Raw genomic sequence first — 22,500 nt, 5'->3', positions numbered from 1 at the left:
GAGGTAGACAAATAAGGTAGATAGAGAGGTAGGTGGCAAGAATTCTATTTTATGTGTAGGATGTTTAGAAAACATAAACCGCAAAGGAGTTGCATAATCTCGCTCCCCGTCTAAAGTTTATACACAACCACCATGTCTGCATGAATATCGAGATTGCTTCTGTAAGAAGTATTGCTTAAGACGTTGTAACAGTCTGTCTGATTGAAGAAGGTGTGGAGGAGGAGAAAAAATATCATTAGTACACGGGAGAAAAGTCACACCCTTGGGGGAGACACTTATTTTTAACAGTATATATCATTGGATGAATAAAGTCGTGACGTCGGTTCAGAGGTGGCTTGATGAGTGGATTGAGGATCCTAAGCGGGAGTCCCTTGGTGTAAATTGACGAGGCCAAATGTAGTATTATTCGGGATAACAATAAGAAATATTTTATCCAGTTTAATTCATCCCACCGAGAAACATTACTTACTTTCTACACAAAGATCTTGTGAAAGACATACTAACTTAATAAAAGTCATGGAAAGAAGGATGAAAGTGAAAGAAGAAATACAAAACAATATAAGGGAACAATAAAGATAATTAAACCAGTAATTACGGTGAGACGAGAGTGAAAGGTAGGATAGGGTTGTTTGGTTTGGCCATATTTTATGGTGAGTGTGATATCTATCGTTGCCTTATTGTTTTGTTGGTGTGAAGTTTATTACCATAAGCTCAAGTCCAATTTCGTCGACCACTGGTGGTTAGGAAAAATGAAATAGGATGCTAAGACCGAGATGCTTGGATATCTCAACAAACAAGATATAACTAACGTCTTCACTGGCTGAGTTATTCAATTGATAACTCCTTCAGAAATCAAAATGAATATGTATACAGGACAAGGTAACTATTTGTTTTAAGGTGTCTCTGCTGCTGCGAAGTGATGATATAGTAAAATGCGTAATAGAGTGGTAGAAAGTGTCTTCAAGGCTATTGCGGTTGAAGGTGAAACTAGGTTTGAGATGTGGCTTTCTGTGAGTGCGTGTGAACTTAATAGTAAGAAAATTGGAGAGGAAAAGAGGTTTATGGATACATTTGAGAGAGGACGTAGAGAATTTCGGGAGGAAAGTGAGTGTATTGGTGCTGGGAAATCTCAGTGCTAGAATGAGGGATAAGCCAATATGTGATCAAGCAGGGACGAATCGTATTAAGGAGATGATGTTGAAGATGTGTTTAGAGACGGAATTGGTGATAGCAAACACGCTGTTTGATAAAAGACCCCAGCATAAGTATACATGGGAACAGGTGGTGGACGGAAAGTTGGCTGATAGGACATATATAGTCTATGTAGTTATATCAACAAGAATGATAGAAAGAGTCCTGGATACACACCAAGAGACATAATTTGATTTGTGACACACAGCATGGTTTCTCCACGAGTAAGTCATTTGTGACTAATCTTCTATCCTGTCACACTAAAGTATATAAGGCGTCAGATAACAATGTTAGATACGATGTTATCTACCTTGACTTTAGCAAAGCGTTCGATAAGGTGCTTCACCAGAGACTACTAAATAAAATCAAAGCCCATGATATAGGAAGGAAAGTGTTAGAATGGGTTAAATCTTGGGTCAGTGACAAAAAACAGCGAGTCACCATAAATAGTATAAAATCCAGGTGTGGGAGTGTTTCTAATGGAGTACCCCAGTGCTCGATTTTGGCTCCCTTATTGTTCATTATGTACATGAACGACTTGGACAATGGGATTAATAGTGACGTTTGTAAGTTTGCGGACGACACTAAAATAGGACGCCTAACTAGGTCAGGACACGACACCGAGATTCTGCAGGATAACCTAAACAAATTGTTCACACGGTCGGTGAAATAGCAAATGAACTTCAATATCTCAAATTATAGTGTGTTAAACGTAGGGCTAAACAACCCCGAAAATAGATATAGCTTAGATAACGCGTTTTTATAGAAAACTGAGTGTGAGAGAGATTTAAGAGTTCTAGTGAGTCCTGACCTTAAATCCAGGAAACAGTGCATTAGCGCCAGGAATAAAGCTAACAAAGCACTAGGTTTCATTGCTAGTACGGTTGCGAATAGAAATACACAGGTAATTATCAAACTGTAACTAGCGTTAGTTAGACCTATCCTTGACTATGCGGTACAGTTTTGGTTTCCAATTTATAGAATGTACACCAATTCACTAGAATCAGTAGAGACGAAAATAACCAAAATGATACATGGGATCAGAAATTTACCTTACGATAAGGCTTAGGCCCCTTAACTTACACTCTCATTAAAAACGTATAGTGCGGGGTGATCTAATACAGGTGTTTAGGTGGATCAAAGGTTTTAACAAGGGTGACTCAAACAAGGTCATCATATTAGGATCACAGGGCAAGACTCGAAGGAATGGATTTAAAATTAACAAATTTAGATTTAAGGAAATAGGCAAAAATTGTTTCAATAATAGGGTGGTCAACGAATGGAATACACTTAGTAACCATGTAGTGAGCGCTGAAACTATCAGTCGTTTTAAGAAACGGTCAGCCAACTTTATGGATGGGGATAACAGGTGGTAATGGACATGGAATTGCCTAGCGTAGGCCTCATGGTCTCTTGCAGTCTCCTTCATTTTTATGTTCTTATGTTATTTTTTATCATTCCTATCATGGGAGAAAGTAGGGGAGTGTTGGATCATTTTTTGATAGAAGGGATGTTGAGAGTAGAGGAAGAGTGAAGGAGGAGGAAAAAGATAGGAGGTAGAGACGTACTGAGAGTTAACGAATTGAATGAGAAGAGGATAAGGAATACCAGAAGTTGAGAGATGTTTAGGAGGTGGTGTGGGAGAGAGGGGAGATAAGAGTAGAAGAATATTAAAAGGGAAGAGTAAAAATTACGCCAAGATTGTATGTAGGACAAGAGTATTTCACAGATTTATTGAATGGGAATGAGGTAGAGGAGGAGTTGATTATAGCAGTTGGAGGACCTAGGAAGATGACTTTGATGAGGGTGGTGACAGGGATAAAGGAAAAAACAAGTACAAAGAGTAGTGACTTAGGATTATGTCCAAGGTCTCACTAAAGTCTTCCATTGTCATGTTCTTCAGGCAAAATAGGTCTCTTGATTTCGGCAGGGAAAGTGACGTGACTCGAGCATAGCGAACCTCTAGATACAGGCCTTCTACCTTTGTGTACTGGTCATCTACTGCAGCAGCTGAGGTGAATTGTCCTTCCATCCATTCTTTTTAGCTTGTCCAGGTTCTTGTTTTTTCGCCTATCTACTGCCATATTGGCAATCTTTTTGTCCTGCAGGCCTTGTTTCTTCAGTTTATCTTGCCTTGTGTTCCATGCCAGCATGATTTCTAGTAGCTTTCCTCCTTTCCTCATCACACTACTATAGCTCCTCAATGACCCTGATTGCCTTCTGTCGATCAGATCCGTCCACTTGGCTTTGACCTGTTCTGCTTATGCACTGCAAAACTGCTTGGCGCCTCTTCTTAACAGCTCCAAGTTAACAAATCCAACACTGCGCTCTGCATTCAGGTTGTCAATTGGTGCCTTCTCCAACTTCTCCGGGTCCATCTGAGTGACAGCTTTCTGTGCAGACTCATCATAGTCTCCAAAGGCAGAGATATCGCCCTTCTGCCCCTGAAACCCCGCTGTCAACTTGGGAAGGATCTTCTTCAGGAGCCTAATTAACTGGGTTTGAAATGAGGTTGCTAATTCGAGTATGGCATCACAGGCGTTCTCATCATTCTTTGTATGCTGGAACCTTTTCGGGGGTACATCAGGCGAAATCATTATACATTTTACAGTAGATGTCATCGCACATGTTTCTTTTAGTTCTCTTAGCTGTGTAACATCCTTTTGATGCATATGATAAGAAATATTTTGTTAATTTCACTTGATGGTTTGACTTATTGCAAAATCACGCTTTCCACTTTGTATAATATTGGTCACATGTATGGAATTTTGTTATTTTTCTGTAAATATTACAAATAACATGCCATTTTTGTAAAATGTTAATCAGATTGTACCCGTTCGAAAGAGCATCAAAAATGCATTCATTTGATAACAAATTGTTGCTCTTTCTTGCTCCAAGCAAAATCCATGTCTCCATGATAGTAAAAAGTCAAGATTTTCAACAACTTGAACTTCCTATCTATTAAAAGTCACGAGGAAAATTCATCAATTCTAACGTTTGGTCTATATAGAGTAGATCCTTTTCATCCATTTCTTACCTCATTTTTTGCTCTATCTTGGATAGACAAATTATACAACAAAATATGCTTGGAATAGCTTAGAATTTATTAGACTATGTATTTTGTCTGTTAGTTCATTCCTGCATTCTCTCAAAATCCAGTTTGCCATTTCATCTAGTCCATGCGATTTTCTGACATCGAGATTACTCAAGTGATTCGTTATTTCATTCCTTGTTACTTCTATCTCTTTTATAGGGGGGACTTTCTCCTCCCACTCGGTATCTCTAGGTTGTATGTTCTCCCTCGTAAACACCGATTTAAAATACTTGTTCATAATTTCTGCCATTTCTATTTCCTCTGTGTATTCAACTCCTCCTTGTCGTAATTTCTCTAATTCTAGTTTGTTTTTCAGGTTTTTGTTTACAAATCAGTAAAATAGTTTTGGTTGATCTTTACATTTTTCTATGACATCTTTTTCGTATTTTCTCTTTTCTTCTCTGCACACTTGTACATATTCATTTCTATGACTAGTATATATTTTCCATTTTTCAGGTCTTTTGTCTTTTTTTCATTTTATCCAAGCCTTATTCCTTTTGCCTTTTAACACCCTACATATTTTGCTGTACCAACACTTTACAAGTTATTTTTCTTGCTTTTGTCTTGGAACATATTTTTCCACTCCTTTATAAATTTTTGTCAAAATATTCCATTTCTCTTCAACTGTTGTTTCCTCCTTGTGTATTCGTTCCCAGTCTGCTTTTTGAAAGAATTCTCTTATTTCATTTTTTTTAATACAAATTTTCCTATCGTTTAATTACCTCCTTTTCTTTTACTGCTGCATTCCTATCTCTTACTCTCCCTTTACTCCCTTGTTCTTGAAATCCTCTTTTTAAGGTTTTCAGGCCTTGGTAATATTACCGTCAATGTTGTCCCTTTGCAGAATTTGTAGTTTATCATTAACATATGTTCTTTTTCGTTGTCGCTTCACCCTTTTTGCCATATGTCGTTTTTGCCTATAATTATTCTTAAGATTGTTGTTATTTTGATTAAGTAAATATCCTATCCACCCTTTCAATAATTACTCAATCTGCATTATTTCTATGCTATATTGAATGTCATAGCGCGACATTCTTCTGTGGCTAAACCAAGACATCCACCATATTACCAAGATCTCCCCCTACAGATAAATATGTGCATGAAATAAGAAACTATCTGTGTACTGACAATTGAAATTACAAATCAGTAAGAAAAAATGTCAAGTTCATAGCCATACAAATCACTATGGGAAAGTCATCTAAGAAAATTTGCCTTTCAGTTTAGGTTGAACATAGTGAAGAGGAAGATTGTAGCAAACTTAGCTTTCCGTGGCTATAGTTATTACATTTTGCGATACTCCTATGTACTTTACATTATCCAAGCAGGTAAAAAAAATGTCAATAAAGATCACGCAGGTACATATATCATAATCCAAAATACCTAAATTATATATCTCACAATATTCCATTTACAATATAGTGTATAAATGTATACATACATTTTTTTTATCCTGTCAGATACTGTGCAATGTAAGGGTATACGCTCGTCCCCAGACGTGTTCTCAATAAACTCCTCGTTACCCTACTAGCCTCAAATTCCCTGAACAACAGCTTACACAGCTTATGGACGTGATACATCCGCCATCCATCTAACGTGTGTGACGATTCATTCTGAACTTTGGAAGAAAATGACCGTACTTTGAAAACTGTAAAACGGTTAAATAAAACACGGTGTCGATTGACCCGGAAAATTATATCATCTTATGAACAAAGAAAAGGAATTCTACTATGGTAATGTATGTTTCAATCAATGAACTATGTTTATTGTATTATATTACTAATAGTTATATATATATTAAATGTAATTATATGTTTTTGTCACATGCTCGACCATGCTCATGCTAATAGTTTTTTCCACCGCACTTCTTGACTCCAACATACAAGTAACAGTTAGGAGACTCGATAGATTCAAACGGCAAAACCTTTACCTCTGCTAGCAAACGATACTGAGATATATTATACACGACGTAATGACTCATCCTTTTCATTCACTCTGAGGAACAACTTATGTTTAAATAGTTACTCATTCCCCCAAGACCAATGTACTGATGTATATTGCGTTTCATTCTCGTCATCAGACTCGTGATGGTCCTTTAACACTCAGACAAGACATTCTGATGTGGAATGAAACCAGTAGAGTTGGACGTTGCTATCCATAGAAGGAACCATCGAAACACTTCCATGGAATTCAAGCGTGTGCGCCCGCCACACCAAGCCCTCACGGCACTTGACCACATGCATAATAAAGAGGTACAACGCGTCGCATCGGGCTTTGACTAACCCCCAGTAACCCTCCTAGATCGTAGTCTTTCACAGAGAGAGAGAGAGAGAGAGAGGGGGGGGGGAGAGAAAGAGAGAGAGAGAGAGAGAGAAAGAGAGAAAGAGAGGGAGGCGGCTAAGACTGACAGAGATACATGGCATAGATAGCTTTAATCATGCAGGCTAACACGAGATTCAATCACACATGTAATTTAGTGTTATAAGTCACGGAGAAGCAACTGCGGTCTACACACGATTTTGGTTTAGTTTTTCCTCTTGGCATCATTTCAAAGGAGGGTTGCATTGAAGGGAAGGCACTCGTAAAACTAGAGACACCAAGTCCTTTCAGGCGAGGTCGTTAGTTCTGGGAACTAACTTACTGGGGCATTGAAATTTGATGTATTTCCAGCTCACGATCAGTCACTGGATTTAGATCTGTTTTCCATGATGACCGGATTTTAATGAAGTACCTTCAGTCTTGGTCTCATTACCTTGTAAATCACAATGGGGCATGTATTCCGACAATAGTGTTTATAGCATGTTCTTAAAAAACAAAATAGTCATGTTCATGCAATTTCGGTAGCATCAATAAAGACTCGCTTTTTATTATTGCGTGTAAATGTGTTATTCAGCAAGTGTATGCTCGACGAACCTAAAATTGTACATGTACACTTGTACACCTTTTACTTAACGCAAACATTCACATATGGATGCACAAACACAGCCAAGTCTCTCTCCACTCCAAAACAAAAAAGGAAAAAAGTAGGTCATGGATTGTTATGTAGGACTTCCTTTTTCAGCGTCGCTGCGGATTTGTGCGGAAAAGGTTTGTTGAAGACATCTGTACAAGATGGGCTCATCAAGAATATAGATAATTTTGGGCTTTTTGGTGAGTGTTTGCTTGCATTTTCGTATTGTCTTGAAATCACGAGCTCATTTTCTTGACTACGTATTACTAAAACATGTAATGTCTTAAACCAGTGTTCATTTTCAAAATGTTGCAAACTGTAATGGCATGACTATTGTAGGGCTCTTTGGATGATTCAGACTTAAAGCATTTGTTTCTGTCTTGTGTGTATATGTAATCGAGCTCCTACTAGAAATGCACCGAGGCAAAATTTCAGTTTTTAGCGGGGTCCCCAGGGCTCGGTTTTGGCTCCCTTATTGTTCATTATGTACATGAACGAATTAGACAATGGGATTAATAGGGATGTTAGTAAGTTTGCGGACGACACTAAAATAGGACGACTAATTAGGTCAGGAGACGACGCCGGGATTCTGCAGGATGATCTTAACAAATTGTTCACTTGGTCGGTGAAATGGCAAATGAACTTCAATATCTCAAAGTGCAGCGTGTTAAACGTAAGGCTACACAAACCCGAAAATAGATATAGCTTAGATAACACGTTTATAGATAAAACTGTGTGCGAGAGACTTAGGAGAGATTCTAGCGAGTCCTGACCTTAAATCTAGGAAAGAGTGCATTAGCGACAGGAATAAACCTAACAGAGCACTAGGTTTCATTGCTAGGACGGATATTTATCAAATTCTAGCGTTAGTTAGACCCATCCTTGACTATGCGGTACGGTTTTGGTCTCCGTCTTATAGAATATATATCAATTCACTAGAATCAGTACAGAGGAAAATTACCAAAAGGATACATGGGCTCAGGAATTTACCTTACGAAGAGAGACTTAGGCACCTTAACTAACACTCTCTTTAAAGCCGCAGAGTGCGGGGTGATCTAATACAGTTGTTTAAGTGGATTACAGGGCAGGACGACAGTAATGGACTGGACAAATTTAGATTTAAGAAGGAAATAGGCAATAATTGGTTCAATAATACGGTAGTCAACTAATGGAATAGACTTAGTAACCATGTAGTGAATGATGAAAACTATCAGTTGTTTTAAGAAACAGTTAGCTAACTTTATGGATGGGGATGACACGTAGTAAGGGACATGGAATTGCCTAGCGTATGCCTTATGGTCTCTTGCAGTCTCCTCCATTCTTATGTTTTTATGTTATTTTTTACAATTTCTATCATGGGAGAAAGTAGGAGGGTGTTGGGTCATTTTTGATAGACGGGATGTTGAAAGTAGAGGAAGAGTGAAGGAGGAGGAAAAGGATAGGAGGTAAAGACGTACTAAGAGTTAACAAATTGAATGAGAAGGAAGAGGATAAGGAATACCAGAAGTTGAGAGAGGTTTAGGAGGTGGTGTGGGAGAGAGGGGAGGTGAGAGTAGAAGAATATTAAAAGGGGAGAGTGAAAATTGCGCTAAGATGGTATGTAGGACAAGAGTATTTCACAGATTTATTGAATGGGGAGGAGGTTGGAGAGGAGTTGATTATGGCAGTTGGAGGACCTAGGAAGATGAATTTGATGAGGGGGGTGACAGGGATAAAGGAAAAGACTATTTACAAAGAGCAGTGACCTAGGATTATATCCATGGCCTCATTAAAGTCTTCCATTGTCACCTCTGCGTTGAAGGTAATGTTCTTCAGGTAAGAGAGATCTCTTGATCCCCATAGGGAAAGTGACGAGTCTCGAGCATAGCGAACCTCCAGGTACATGCCTTCTACTTTGTGTACTGGTTGTTCTCAGTGTCTGCCACATACTTATGTGCTGCAGCAGCCGAGGTAAATTGTCCTCACATTCTTTTCAACTTATCCAGGTCCTTGTTATCTCGCCGATTTACTACCATATTGGCAATCTTTTTGTCCTGCAAGCCTTGTTTCTTCAGTTTATTTTGCCATGTGTTCCATGCCAGCATGATTTCTAGATTTCCTCACACTACCATAGCCCGGGGGTATATCACGCAAAATCATGATACATTTTACGGTAGACGTCATCGCACATGTTATGGTTAGTTCTCTTATTTTCGTGTGATTGATAAGTACAATTAATTTTCTGTGAGGGGCGACTATTGCGCAGTTGATTTAAAGCCATATGTTTGGAAGGAAGTGTATTTTCCGAAACTATTTCGACTCATTTATGTACGTGATTAAATCTACGGTTGCATCCTTTGGATGCGTTCACTAGCTTAATGATAATTTGTTATCGTACCCTTTGTGTAAACCTTCATACATATTATTAGTAATTAATCCCAAATAAACTTTGTACTGTTGTTATACTTTGTGTAGCTTTCACATCGTGGCTTAATACCATCCTCTCCCATGTCTACCTATGCTTGACTTTCTTCGTAAACACTATATCATATCATCAACTCTCTAGACACATCTCCACCATCATTTCTCCCCTACGATTTTTCCTGGAACTCCACAGCCCAAACCACTCCGTCTATTAGTTTATTTCCTACCCTAGCATTAATATGTGCGCGTGGGAAAGTTTGTGTATATACACTGGGAACCATTCAGTGTATATGCATAAAATTTCACACGCGCACATATTAGCTAATACACTATCATAGCGGAGGTGGGTTGAAGGCGATATTTCGTATAGGTGTATGTAATTCGAGCATACAAATATAAGAAAGTCGTACTCAACTTACATCTCTCTTGATAGCGTATTGGTTTACGTCACTGTAACTTTGTTACGGGTTAGCTGGGTTCGAATCCTCGGCTCGTCCACGTTTCAATTTCCAACGGATGCCTCCATCGAGCGATTCTCAGTCTCGACTGCGATGGTATGGAATTAAAAGTGATTAGTAGTTGAATTTTTTTTATTAATTGATCACTGGGAACCATTCAGTGTATATGTATAAACTTTCCCACGCGCACATACTAGCTAATATTCTATTATAGCGAAGGTGGGTTGAACGCGATATTTCGTGTAGGTGTATGTAATTCGAGCATACAAATATAAGAAAGTCGTACTCAACTTATATCTCTCTTGATAGCGTATTGGTTTACGTCACTGTAACTTTGTTACGGGTTAGCTGGGTTCGAATCCTCGGCTCGTCCACGTTTCAATTTCCAACGGATGCCTCCATCGAGTGATTCTCAGTCTCGACTGCAATGGCATGGAATTAAAAGTGATTTGTGGTTGAAAAAAAGATATTAAATGATCACTGGGAACCATTCAGAGTATATGTATATATATATATACATATATATATATATATATATATATATATATATATATATCTAAGTCTAAATAAAAATATTCTTCTAAAAAACGCTGTGGAAGTCGGGGACAGGTGGTATTACGGTGACACTTTGTCCTAAAAATATTCTTGAAAAAGCGCTTGGGTAAGTCGGGGTCAGGTGGTATTCTTCTTCTTCTTCTTCTTCTTCTTCTTCTTCTTCTTCTTCTTCTTCTTCTTCTTCTTCTTCTTCTTTTTTCTTCTTCTTCTTCTTCTTCGCGTTCCTCTTATATACACCTGGGTTAATGTCGCTTAATGGTCTGCGGTTTACATTAAGCGACATTAACCCAGGTGTATATAAGTTGCCATGTTTGGATTGTGATACTGTTTATTGGGGACAAACTGGAAGAGATTTGGCAACCAGAATTAAAGAGCATAAAAATTCTGTAAAATATGGTCAACAAAGTTCCGCGGTATTTCAGCACATTGCCAATAAAGATCACCGCATGCATTGGGATGATGCTGAAATAATTTATAAATCAACATGTAGCTTCAAAAGGAAAATAATAGAGTCTTCCCTGATTAATATCTCCCTAATTTCAACATATCAAATGGTCAGTGGTCACCTGACTGCATTACCACCTCAGCAGTCAGCCAAGTGCTACCTCATATACTCCACGGTCACAAAACCCCACGCGACCTGCGGAGCATCGGTTACGTTACCTGAGCTTGTTCCTTTTCCCACCTCACATTTTTGTATATAAGCATATGCCTTCCACTATGTATTCATTCTGCTGAAGAGGGTCACAGTTAGTGATCGAAATATACAGAACGTTCGACATTAGTGTCTTCTTTTTCCGACTGTGGGATAAAAAGTTTATATATATATATATATATATATATATATATATATATATATATATATATATATATATATATATATATATATATATATATATATATATATATTACAAAGGATTACAAAGGCGGAGCATGCCGACAGGAGACCTTTTGATCCATATCTAGGTCGGATGCGAAAAAAAATCATATTAATAATAAAATAATCAATAAAAACAATAATAATGTAAATAACAAATAAAATACATAAATAAATGCATAGGTATAGTTAAATAATAAACAAACAGGTAAATAGTAAATAATAATAAATTGACATATAACTAATAATAAATTAAAATCAGACAGACAAATGATAACAAAACAAAAACAAATAATATAAGATAAATTATAATCATTACAGCATCTTACTTAGGTATTTATCTAAATGATTCTTAAAGCTTCGAACTGAACTACATTGCACTACCTGTGCAGGAAGTTTATTCCATTCATTAACTACACGGTTGGCAAATTTGTTTCTACTTACTTCCAAATTGAATCTATTTCCGGACAGTTTGAGACCATTGTTTCTTGTCTGATTCTCATTCAATGTGAAAATTTTGTCACTTTTGATGTTGTCAATTCCCTTTAAAATCTTAAAGACCTGTATCAAATCACCTCTGAGTCTACGCTTTTTTAGGGAAAACAGATTCATGTGTTTTAGTCGATTTTCGTATGATTTATTTTTGATATTTGGAATCAGTTTTATGGCTCGCCGTTGTACTTTTTCCAGTCTGTCAATGTCTTTAATGAGATTCGGTGACCATACGGAAACAGCATATTCCAAATGTGGACGAACTAACGATTTATATAGCTTGTTAATGAGTGATGGACTTTTGAAATAAAAAGATCGCGCAATCAGTCCTAGAATCTTATTTGCTTTCTCAGAGGCTGAAATACACTGCTTGGATGATTTGAGGTCGTTACTGATAATTACGCCGAGATCTTTTTCACTATTCACTTACTGTTATTTTTACCTATGTGCATTACCTTGCATTTACTTGTGTTAAATTTCATTAGCCACTTTTCAGACCATTGCTGTAATTTATCTAAATCTTCTTGAATATCTAATTGGTTTAAGTGATCATTTGCCACTCCGCACAGTTTTGTATCATCAGCAAATTTGGAATATATATATGTATATATATATATATGTATATACATGTATATATATATATATATATATATATATATATATATATATATATATATTGGATGAATGGTTTAGAGAGATGAGACTTTGGGTGGAGGAAGAATAAGCGAAGATGGGGTGGAACTCCTTTATTGCTTATATATATATATATATATATATATTTATATATATATATATATATATATATATATGTATATATATATATATATAAAGTATATATATATATTTATATGTATATATATATATATATATATATATATATATATATATATATATATATATATAAATACCAGAGGTGGGCGTTCCGAACAAATGTTCGCGAACCTTTATCCGCGGATTTGTTCGGACCGGCAAAATCCCGGATTTGGGTTCGGAGGTTCGGATTCGGACCGACGTCAAAAAAGATTCGGACTTCCGGGTTCGGAACGTCTTTTTTTCGCGAATCCGAACCTCCGTATCCCGGGAAAAATTCGAAAAAACGAAGACGACCAAACATTGGTTTTCAACTTTTCCGCGGCATACAGATGTGGTGACGCCTATGTTTCTGTAACAACTAGAGACGCCTTTGACCATTAGCATTGTGTTTTACTTTATCGCTTCTCTCTACTTCTATTTCAGTATGGGCGTGTAAGTGTGTGTGTGTGTGTGTCTCAAATGACCACTGCTCGAAATGTGCTCGATATGCAAGCCTGTGTGACTGTGTGTAGTAATGCGAAACAAAGACTTGTAGTACTGCCTGGACTGCCCTTCTTTGAACTTGGAAATATACTCGTGGTGTTTAACTCGTTACTTTATCTGTACCACACAGACTCGTCATGTTGTCATGACTGCAGCAGCCAATCAGAGCGCTTGTTTAGTGTTTACAAATCTGCACAGTCTGCAGACTTTCTTGTCACCGCGTCCCGTAAGCTACGATTTAGTTAAACAGCGCTACAATAGTCAGACATTCTTCAACAGTTGCACTTACAACACTCTGGAGAGGACACCCAAGGAGGCTAGACTACTCTACTCACAATACACTCACCGCTGACAATGGATAAGTACGTGACATCCACACCGAGGTCGAGAAACCCAAGTGCTCAGTCTGACACACCAAGGTCCACGAACCCAAGCGGCCTCGCTGAGAGTGAATCTGACGCCAGCGATAGCCAACTGCCAGAGTTTTTGAGTCCGGAGCTGATGCCTGGCACAAGTCGAGCCGAGGACATGGACATTGCCGACACCGAGCCGAGCAAGCCGAGGGAGGTCACGGTTCCAGGAGGGAAAGGGACCTCTACAGAGACTGGGACATTCTCAAGCCCTTCTTTAAGTGTGGTGTCGGGCAGGGACGCCGGGTTTGCCCTCTACGCCAAGAAAAATTGCACAGCAAGGCTGAAGCTTCAGAATGACACCAACAGCAACTTAAAGAAGCATTATGCCACCAAGCACCCTTTAGATAGTCCTGCCTTAAAAGCAACCTTAGATGGCAGCAGCAAACGTGGCCGTTCTGCTTCTGGTGGTGGTCGGGATGTCAAAAGTCTCAGGCAGGGCTGTATTGAGGAGGCTATGGCTGAGAGGTTTGACCAGCAGAAGGCCCTTGACCTGTTTTATGAGGTAAGTTTTACTTTTAAAAGTTCTACTGTTTTAGTATGAAAATAATTTAATAAATTAATTAACTTTAATAAATGAAAATAATCTATAAAAAAAAAATAAACTTCAAATACTCACACATCTTTTTTATGTTTCAGTGGATTATCCGCGACATGCTGCCCACCATAACAACAGAGTCAGAGGCGCTCAGGGCCTTCCTCAACTACCTGAACCCTCAGTTCAAGCTGCCGTCCAGGAAAAAGCTTGGCGACGACATCAAGCATATGAGCGCCAGGGCCAAAAATGAGCACACCCAGATCATGTCCAAGCAGGACTACCTGGCCACCACTGCCGACAGCTGGTCGAGCCACAACCGGGCCTTCATAGGCTCCACAGTCTCGTGGTTGGACAAGGCCACCCTGGAGAGGACGACTGCAGTCTTGGGCATGAAGGAGGTGAAGGAGAGCCAGACAGCCGAGTGCTTGGCGAGGTACCTGAGCAAGCTGAATGAGGACTTCAGCATCAGCAGCAAGATTCTCTGCACGACCACAGACAATGGCACAAACTATGTAAGTGCATTTGTCAACTTTGCACAAGAGGACGTCGTCATACAACCTGGCGAAGAGCTGGCTGACGAGCCTCAGGTCATATCTATGGAGGAAGCCCTGGACCAGGCTGACGAAGCCGAGGTTAGCCTGCCTAAACACCAGAGGTGTGGTGCACACCTCCTGGCATCTGAGGATGTTTCCAAAGTGAGTATAATAATTTTATTTTTTGTAATTTAATAAATTAATAGTTTATAAATATTAAATAATTTATTCTTTTGGCAAAAACTAAAAAGATGTAAATTATTATCTATTATTTTTTAATTTATGAATTGTAATAAAATAGTAAATAATAGATATTCTTTTTTCAGGTCCCACAATGGAACCATGGTGGCAGGAATATATTCAGAAGGTCGGCTGCCAAGGCGCAGTCTTTGTGGAATGCCCAGGGCCGCTGAACTGTCGCAGCCAACTAGATAAAGGATGCTATCGGCAAAAAAACTTAAAGTCCCTGGCGCGACGAGGTGGAACTCCAGCTATGACAGCTATAAGATGCTTTCTGGCCTGGTACAGGACCCTGGACACCAGTAAAAAGATCAATGATCTCTGTACCAGCATGCGCCTCGACCCGATCCCCGCCTTTGTTGACGAGGACAACGAGGTCATCGCCGAGTACGTCAAAGTTATGGCCCCAGTTGCCAATGCTTTGGACAAAATGCAGTCTGACCAGCATGCCTACATGGGGAACTTCCTTTCCAACTTGATGGTGCTCCAGAAGGACTTGAACCTGCTTAGGGACGACAACAGCATCAAGCATGCCAAGCCCCTCGTCACCTACCTCCTGGGGACACAGGAGCACCATGGCAGAGACAAAAAGGGCTTCACTGAAAGGTAGATATTTTTGATATTTTAATATAATATAATAATGATAATATAATATGATTACATAGATAATAAAATAATATAACATTTTGTAGTAATTGAAATGAAAAAATTAATAATCATTAATCAATAATTAAATTAACTCATATCTTAATCTTTTCAGGACTAGGAGAAGCTCCTTGCGACTGCCTTCCATCCCAGGTTCCGTTTAAAGATGGTCAAGTACATATGCAGGACAAATCCTGACTTGTACAACCTGGTGAGGGACAAGATGGTGTCGGACCTTGTGGCGCAAATCAGGTCCAAGGAGGGGGATGTGGCCTCCGCCTCCAGCCAGCCCACCTCCAGGCCACAGTCTGTGGCCAGCCACACCAGCGAGCACGACGAGTTTGCCTTCCTTCTTGAGGACGAGGAGGAGCCTGTGGTGGTGGCCAACCTGGAGGAGGAGGTCGGCAAGGAAGTAGACACTCGGGGCGCCATTCTCGGCACAAGCATCATTAAGATCTCCCCGGCAAACTTCCCCAAGGAGCACAGGCAGCACTGGGTGAACTGTTTCATCAAGTATAACACTCCCCTGCCCTCGTCTGCCTCAGCTGAACGACTCTGAAAACCTGACCTTCATGAAGGGAAACTTGAAGTTAGTTAAGAGGGAGAGAGGGTAGACAAGTTAGAGTGAATCTGTGAAGAGTGAAGACTAAAGTGTTGTGAATTTTGTTTTAAATGTTTTTACTGTTTTGTTTTGTGAACTTTTGTATTTACTTTTTACTGTCTTGTATTAATAATTTGTATTTTTAGTAATAATTTGTTTAATAAATAATGTAGATATCTTAAAAAAAAAAACTTTTTTTAATCGGAAAACTTTAAATTTAGATTCGGAGATTCGGAATGAGTAAAATTTAGGTTTGGAAATGTTCGGAAGGTATCGGAATTAAGGTTCGCTTTGCTATTTTTTAAAGATTCGGAGGTTCGCGGACAAATGTTCGGAATAAATGTTCGCACCGAAATTTTGAAAATCGGGTTCGCTATTCGGAGGTTCGGAACCCAAAACCGGCGAAGATTCGGGTTCGGATTCGGAACCCAAAAAAAGGTTCGTGCGCCCACCTCTGGCTTTAAGTGACCTACAACAGCTGTGTAAAATATTGGCATTGGTTATAAATGAACATAAAACTGGATATCAAACAAGAATGACAAACGATGAAGAGTTCTGGTTAAATGGAGTAAAATTAGAAAAGGTAAATTGAACACTTAAAAGCCAAATATCACATGTTAAAAACATATGTATGTCTAGACTCAAACCTTTAAAAAAATCTAGCTAACAAAGGTAAAGGCATTGATATACCTGTATTAAGATCAATCTATCTCACCACAGTAAGATCTACATTGACTATCCTGCATCTCATCTTGTATCAAATCATTAGAGCTAGTACAAAACGAGGGCATGAGAATAATATTAGGGTGTCTAAGAACTACGAGAATAGAAATAATGAAAATGGAACTGAATCTACCAAGTGTTTATGATAGAATCAGAGTTAACAAGCATTGCTGTTACAAGATCAATCGGCCGTGGAGATGATCATCTTAAAAAAAAATAGACAGAATAAGCAATGGTGAAAAAAAGATAGTACTCCAATAAACGTTTACGCCAAAAACATATGTCGAATTATAAAGAATTATGATGTAACAGACTATTGTGTCCCCGATTTGACAAAAGAGCTCGTCTGCCCTTGGAACAATGAACCTCTTATAATTGAAAAAGAACAGTTAGAGTACAAGAAACGTAAATATGATAGCTCACAATTACGTCAGATATCCCTTTGTAAAATTTCAATGTAACCAAAATGCAATGTAATAAATATTTCGTGTCATGGGTCTGTTGTCGGTGAAAAAGCTGGATGTGGTATTGTGATTAGGGAATTGTGTGAATATTATATAAGTAATGAAGAGCGATATTGCAAAAAAATAGAAGGTAGCACTGCAGAATTACATGCAATACATGAAAATTTAGAACTAACGTCCAACAGAGGAAGATGATTATTATAATCATCTTCCTCTGAATATAATCATTATATTCATTTGTAGATAGTGAGAGTGCATTACTTGCCCTTATTCAAAATTGCATAGTGATGACAGCCTTGTTTTTAAGTGTAAAAAGTTAATGAAGGACATGCAATGAATGTAAGTCTTGTATGGACACCATTACACTGGAATATATGTGAATGATGTAGCTGATGATTTAGCTAAAGAAGGAAGAGAGAAAGGCAAGGCTGATATGATCAATATAGCAAGTAATTAAGGAAGAAATAAAAGTGAAAGAGACACTTGGGAAGTAGATTTGATACAATTGGTGTAATGCTATGGTGTAAAAAATGAAGTGAAGTAAGAAGTAGGCGAAAAATGTTGCTTAGGTTGAAAAAGGGTTCATAAGTATAGGCTAACGGCCATACCACTCTGATCACACAGCTTCTCGTCCTATCAGCGAAGTTAAGCGGCGTTTGGTCTAATTAATACTTGGATGGGTGACCGCCTGGGAACACCAGATGCTATTGATTTTTATTTATCTTCTCTTCTTTTTCTGTCCTATAATTCTCGTTTCATTTATGCCAACTTCTGAACTACAAACAAACGGCCCATATTTCACTTTCTCTGTCTACTCTGTCCTAGGACTCTTGGTCAATCCGAACCAGCTTCACTACAAATACTTATCGACCTCGTAATAAACCCTATCAAGAGCGTTAAGTCTACTTAGCTTAGTCATGGTTTCTTTAATATCAATATACATGATTATTTTATTGTGGACCGTAGTACTATCACAAGAAATAATGGCTACAAAAGAGTCCATAACAGATCAAACACCAATGAATCTTTCTTTCTTTTCTTTAAACGCATTGTAAATCTTTCCAACAAACTACCTGTTCAAGTGGTAACTTTAAATATAATTGACACTTAAAGTAAGTCAGTGGTTCTTAACAGTTTCTACTCTTTACACCCTCATTCAATTCGCAAGCAGCCCCGTAACGACCAATATGGCTGCTGCTCCTGCTCTTTACATCTCCTTTGTCCTAACTAACAATGGCTACCAACCACACCTACCGCTGTCAAACATAGAAAGAAAAAAAGAAGCAAATCTCCCAAATGCAACGCACGATCCAACGTCTCAACATAACATCTCATCCACTATAACTTGCATCTCATTAATTCATTCACCCTCACTACTACCTCACTGCAAGTCATCACTTCCAAATATATAAATACACCACACACTCATATGTTCCATATATTTTGGACCATCCTTCTGAGAACTCACAAGCCAGCTTGCATCATCAATTGCACATGTATGTTATATAAGTGTAATCATTATTCTCCATGCTTTCCCTTCCATTTTTCCACTTTCTGATCGTGGCAAGACCAACTACCACTTTTCTCCCGTGCTTGGCTCTCGTCGAGAACGGACCTACACCTGAAGGTGCGAAACTATCGCCGTCAACTACTTGAATCCAGTGCTCGTCGCTAAAGACTCGCACCGGCTGTCTCAAGTTTTGTTACAGTGCTACAAACTACTGTGCGCTAGTAAATCAGCCTACTTTCCTATCAAGGCCCTCCCTTCCTCGATGGAATACTCGGGGTCGGAAGCGGCGTCCTGCTTAGAGCAGGACTTAATGATATCCGACACTGATGACGACATTAGTGTTAACCACTGGCCCGACCTGCCTCGTCCTACCTCCACTCCCCATCACCCTCCAACAACCATCCAGCATGATACCTACCAGTCTACATCGCTCTCCAGTACCAAACGGCGGGCCGAAGACACCTCTACCTTCGCCGCAGGAGAATGTCAACCGCCTGCTGCCAAGACAATCAAGGGAACCTCAAATGAGTGTAATAAGGCTCCTACTCGCCCTACCCTGCCTAATCATAGTGCTACTCCCGTTGCCCCCACCAGACCCTCACCCGCCCTTCCAGCATTTGCTCCCCGAGACAAATATGTCAAGTTGGCCTTTAGCGGGAACCCGTCCACAGAAGTTAAACTCCGCTGGCTGTCAACTATCACCAAGACTTTCCACCTGCAACGGGATACGGCCGAGGTTAAGATGGCTGCACTCACCTCTCGATTCATCTACATATCAAGACAACGCACAGACATCCTGGACCGAGTTACTACAAATGAATTTATGTCACTGCCTCTTCTCCCTCAGGACTCCCCCAAAGACCTCGTAAGTACCCGCAATACCTGCTTACTCGCTATCCCGTTGACGTGGATCACAAGTTTGCCCTACAGTTCCCAGGAGTACACTCAGCCAGGCGCTTCATGCAGACCGGTAGCCCCATCAACCGCATTGTTATTGTGTGGAGCCTCCCCGAGACACCCCCCGACACCATTGCTTTTGACTTCCTCCCTCTCCTCCCCCCGTGTCAAGTCCAAAGACTCCGTGACGACCGACTCTAGTGCTTCAGGTGTTGGGGTATCGGTCACATTTCCAGGTACTGCTCCGCCTCCCCTAAGTGTGCCTGGTGTGCCGCCGCCCATGAATCCAGAGAATGTCCCGTCCGGAGTGCGCCCCCGCCCCCATCTGCGACTACTTCCACCTCTGAACCCCCACCACAGCCGAACCCATCACAATGGAAGTGCCCCCGATGTCTACAGCCAGGTGTCAACGTCTGGCACGGCTCTACTCGGCGCAAGACCCAGACAAGTGGCCCCACCTCAGCCCCTCCACCTCCCCCCCCCCCCGGACTGTCCTCTCTGCTCCCACCCACCCTCAGCAAGACGCTACCCTCCGTAAGGCCGTTGCAGCCCTTCAAGCGCGATGTGCAGCACTCGAAGACCGCTTCGCCTCCATTGACACCTGGACTGACAGCCTTGTCTCGGCCCAAACTACTACTGCCACCAGACTCTCCACACTGGCGGAATCCCAACAAACCCTCGTCTCCTCCATCTCCATGCTTGCCGAGAGAATGGAATCAATTGCAACTCGTCTCGACAAACTCTGTAAGTTACAACCCAGTACTAGCCAGTCTTCCTCGAATCGTCCACCCACCTCCACACTCCGGTCTCCTACCAGCAAACGCAACGTTCGTAACTAACATTCACCTAGACCTCCTTTCATGGAACATCAATGGTATCACCAACCACAAAAAGTACACACAATTGAAGGCATATGTACAGATACACCACCCTTGTGTTATTTTTCTCCAGGAGGCGTTTCCAAACTGGCCCAACACTGCACCACAGGCACCCTCCCTTCCCGGATATATCCCCTATATTCATACGATACGAAACGGTCTTCTAACATACATACACAATACACTGATACACCGTCTTCTACGCTCCTCTACAGACCCTGGCGTAACATTCCAACTCTTCGAGATAGAAATTGGGAGCGGAATCCTACAGCTCTGCAATATCTACTCTGCTCCCGCACGCCTTCGTCCAGCCACTCTTCCACCACCTACGATAAAAGGTATAATATACGCAGGGGATTTCAATGCTCGACATCCTGCATTGGGAGATCGTTCTGGCACCACTAACCGCCCTGGTATTCACCTGCTATCCTTCATCCGACAACATCATCTGACCCACTGGGACACAGGTGGCGCCACTCACTCCCAGGGAGGCACCCTGGACCACGTCCTCACCTCTGGCTTGGTATCATCCCGTATCCAGTGCTCCTCAGTACCTGCATTATTCTCAGACCATATCGCTCTTCTCTTCCACTATTCTCTTCCTACGATACCTACACCCCCTATCACGCGCCTACGCCTCACCATACCCCCCAAATACTGCCCGACGTACATTTCATACATGACCTGCATACTACCTACCTTAGACTGTTCCTCCCCCGACCAGTTATACACCAGCCTTGTCTCCGCCACCCACGACTTTTACAGACTTTACGTATCACGACCCCACCTCCAACGTCGCCCTCCTCCTCACTCGTGGTACCTAGACACCCGACTTCAGGACGCACAGAAAGAAGCGGAGCGCGTTGGACTCATGTTCCAAACTAACCCATCTCCTGAACTACTTCATCGTTACCAGCAATCCAGAGACGATTTAACAACCCTCCTAGAATGTGTAAGTACTGACTCCTGGAAGAGATTCACGGACAGAATTAATCACCAAACTAGTGTAGCCTCCATGTGGCACCTTATTCGCAGGGTAATTAAGAAGACTCCTGCTACTGCCCGTCATCATTCCCCCACCGTATTTGCCGAACAGCTCATCGACACGTGGTCAAACCAGTCCAACCCTGCCAATCTACCTACCCCCGTCCAAGATGCCCTCTCCTCCGGTGCTTTTGCTCGTGGACTCCGCTTACTACATGCTCTGCTGCAAGAGGATGATGAAGAAAATATACCAATCACTGAAGATGAACTACGACGTGCTCTCTTGAGAGGTAAAGCCACGTCCCCTGGGGATGATGGCATTACCTACAATGTGCTACGTTTACTGCACCGTGTACCCGGTAACCCCCTCCTTCGCCTCTACAATATGTGTCTACGAGATGGATATATCCCACATGCCTGGACCACGAGTACAATAATCCCCATACCCAAGCCCGGTACAGCAAATTTCAGGCCCATCTCCCTTACATTCTGCTTCTACAAAGTAATGGAAAGAATCTTGCTCACCCGACTGATGTACCAACTACAAGATCACCTTTCTCCACGTCTCTTCGGCTTTCTACCCCAACGCAGCACCCATCACTGCCTCGTCGACTTGTATTCTCGCCTCTCCCGTGACAGTGTTGTGGCATTTGTAGATCTAAAAAGTGCACTTGATGTTGCTAACCGAGACGTTATTTTAGATCAATTAATTGAATTTGGAATTAAGGGTAAATTGTTACGATGGATTAAGGGCTACCTCAGTA

The 22,500-nt window shown here is 40.6% G+C and overlaps 1 protein-coding gene across 1 annotated transcript; it reads left to right on the top strand.

Annotated features, from left to right (window-relative positions):
- The first annotated feature begins 14,152 nt into the window (after nt 1-14,152).
- LOC143026897 (uncharacterized) lies at nt 14,153-15,299 on the top strand. Its single transcript, XM_076187682.1, has 3 exons — nt 14,153-14,228; nt 14,363-14,956; nt 15,121-15,299. The coding sequence occupies exons 1-3, from the start codon at nt 14,181-14,183 to the stop codon at nt 15,205-15,207; spliced, it is 729 nt and encodes a 242-aa protein (XP_076043797.1). The 5' UTR covers nt 14,153-14,180; the 3' UTR covers nt 15,208-15,299.
- The last annotated feature ends 7,201 nt before the right edge of the window (nt 15,300-22,500 follow it).

This window comes from Oratosquilla oratoria, chromosome 7 (genome assembly GCF_046742065.1).
Source record: "Oratosquilla oratoria isolate Oo_2021 chromosome 7, ASM4674206v1, whole genome shotgun sequence".
Taxonomy (NCBI): Eukaryota; Metazoa; Arthropoda; class Malacostraca; order Stomatopoda; family Squillidae; genus Oratosquilla; species Oratosquilla oratoria.
This window is presented reverse-complemented; position numbering and strand designations above follow the sequence as displayed.

Excerpts from the sequence above, each read along its gene's own strand:
- LOC143026897 (XM_076187682.1), top strand. The coding sequence starts at position 14,181 with ATGGCTGAGAGGTTTGACCAGCAGAAGGCCCTTGACCTGTTTTATGAG. Across the intron at positions 14,229-14,362 it reads CCCTTGACCTGTTTTATGAG|TGGATTATCCGCGACATGCT; the intron begins GTAAGTTTTACT and ends TTTATGTTTCAG. Across the intron at positions 14,957-15,120 it reads CATCTGAGGATGTTTCCAAA|GTCCCACAATGGAACCATGG; the intron begins GTGAGTATAATA and ends TTCTTTTTTCAG.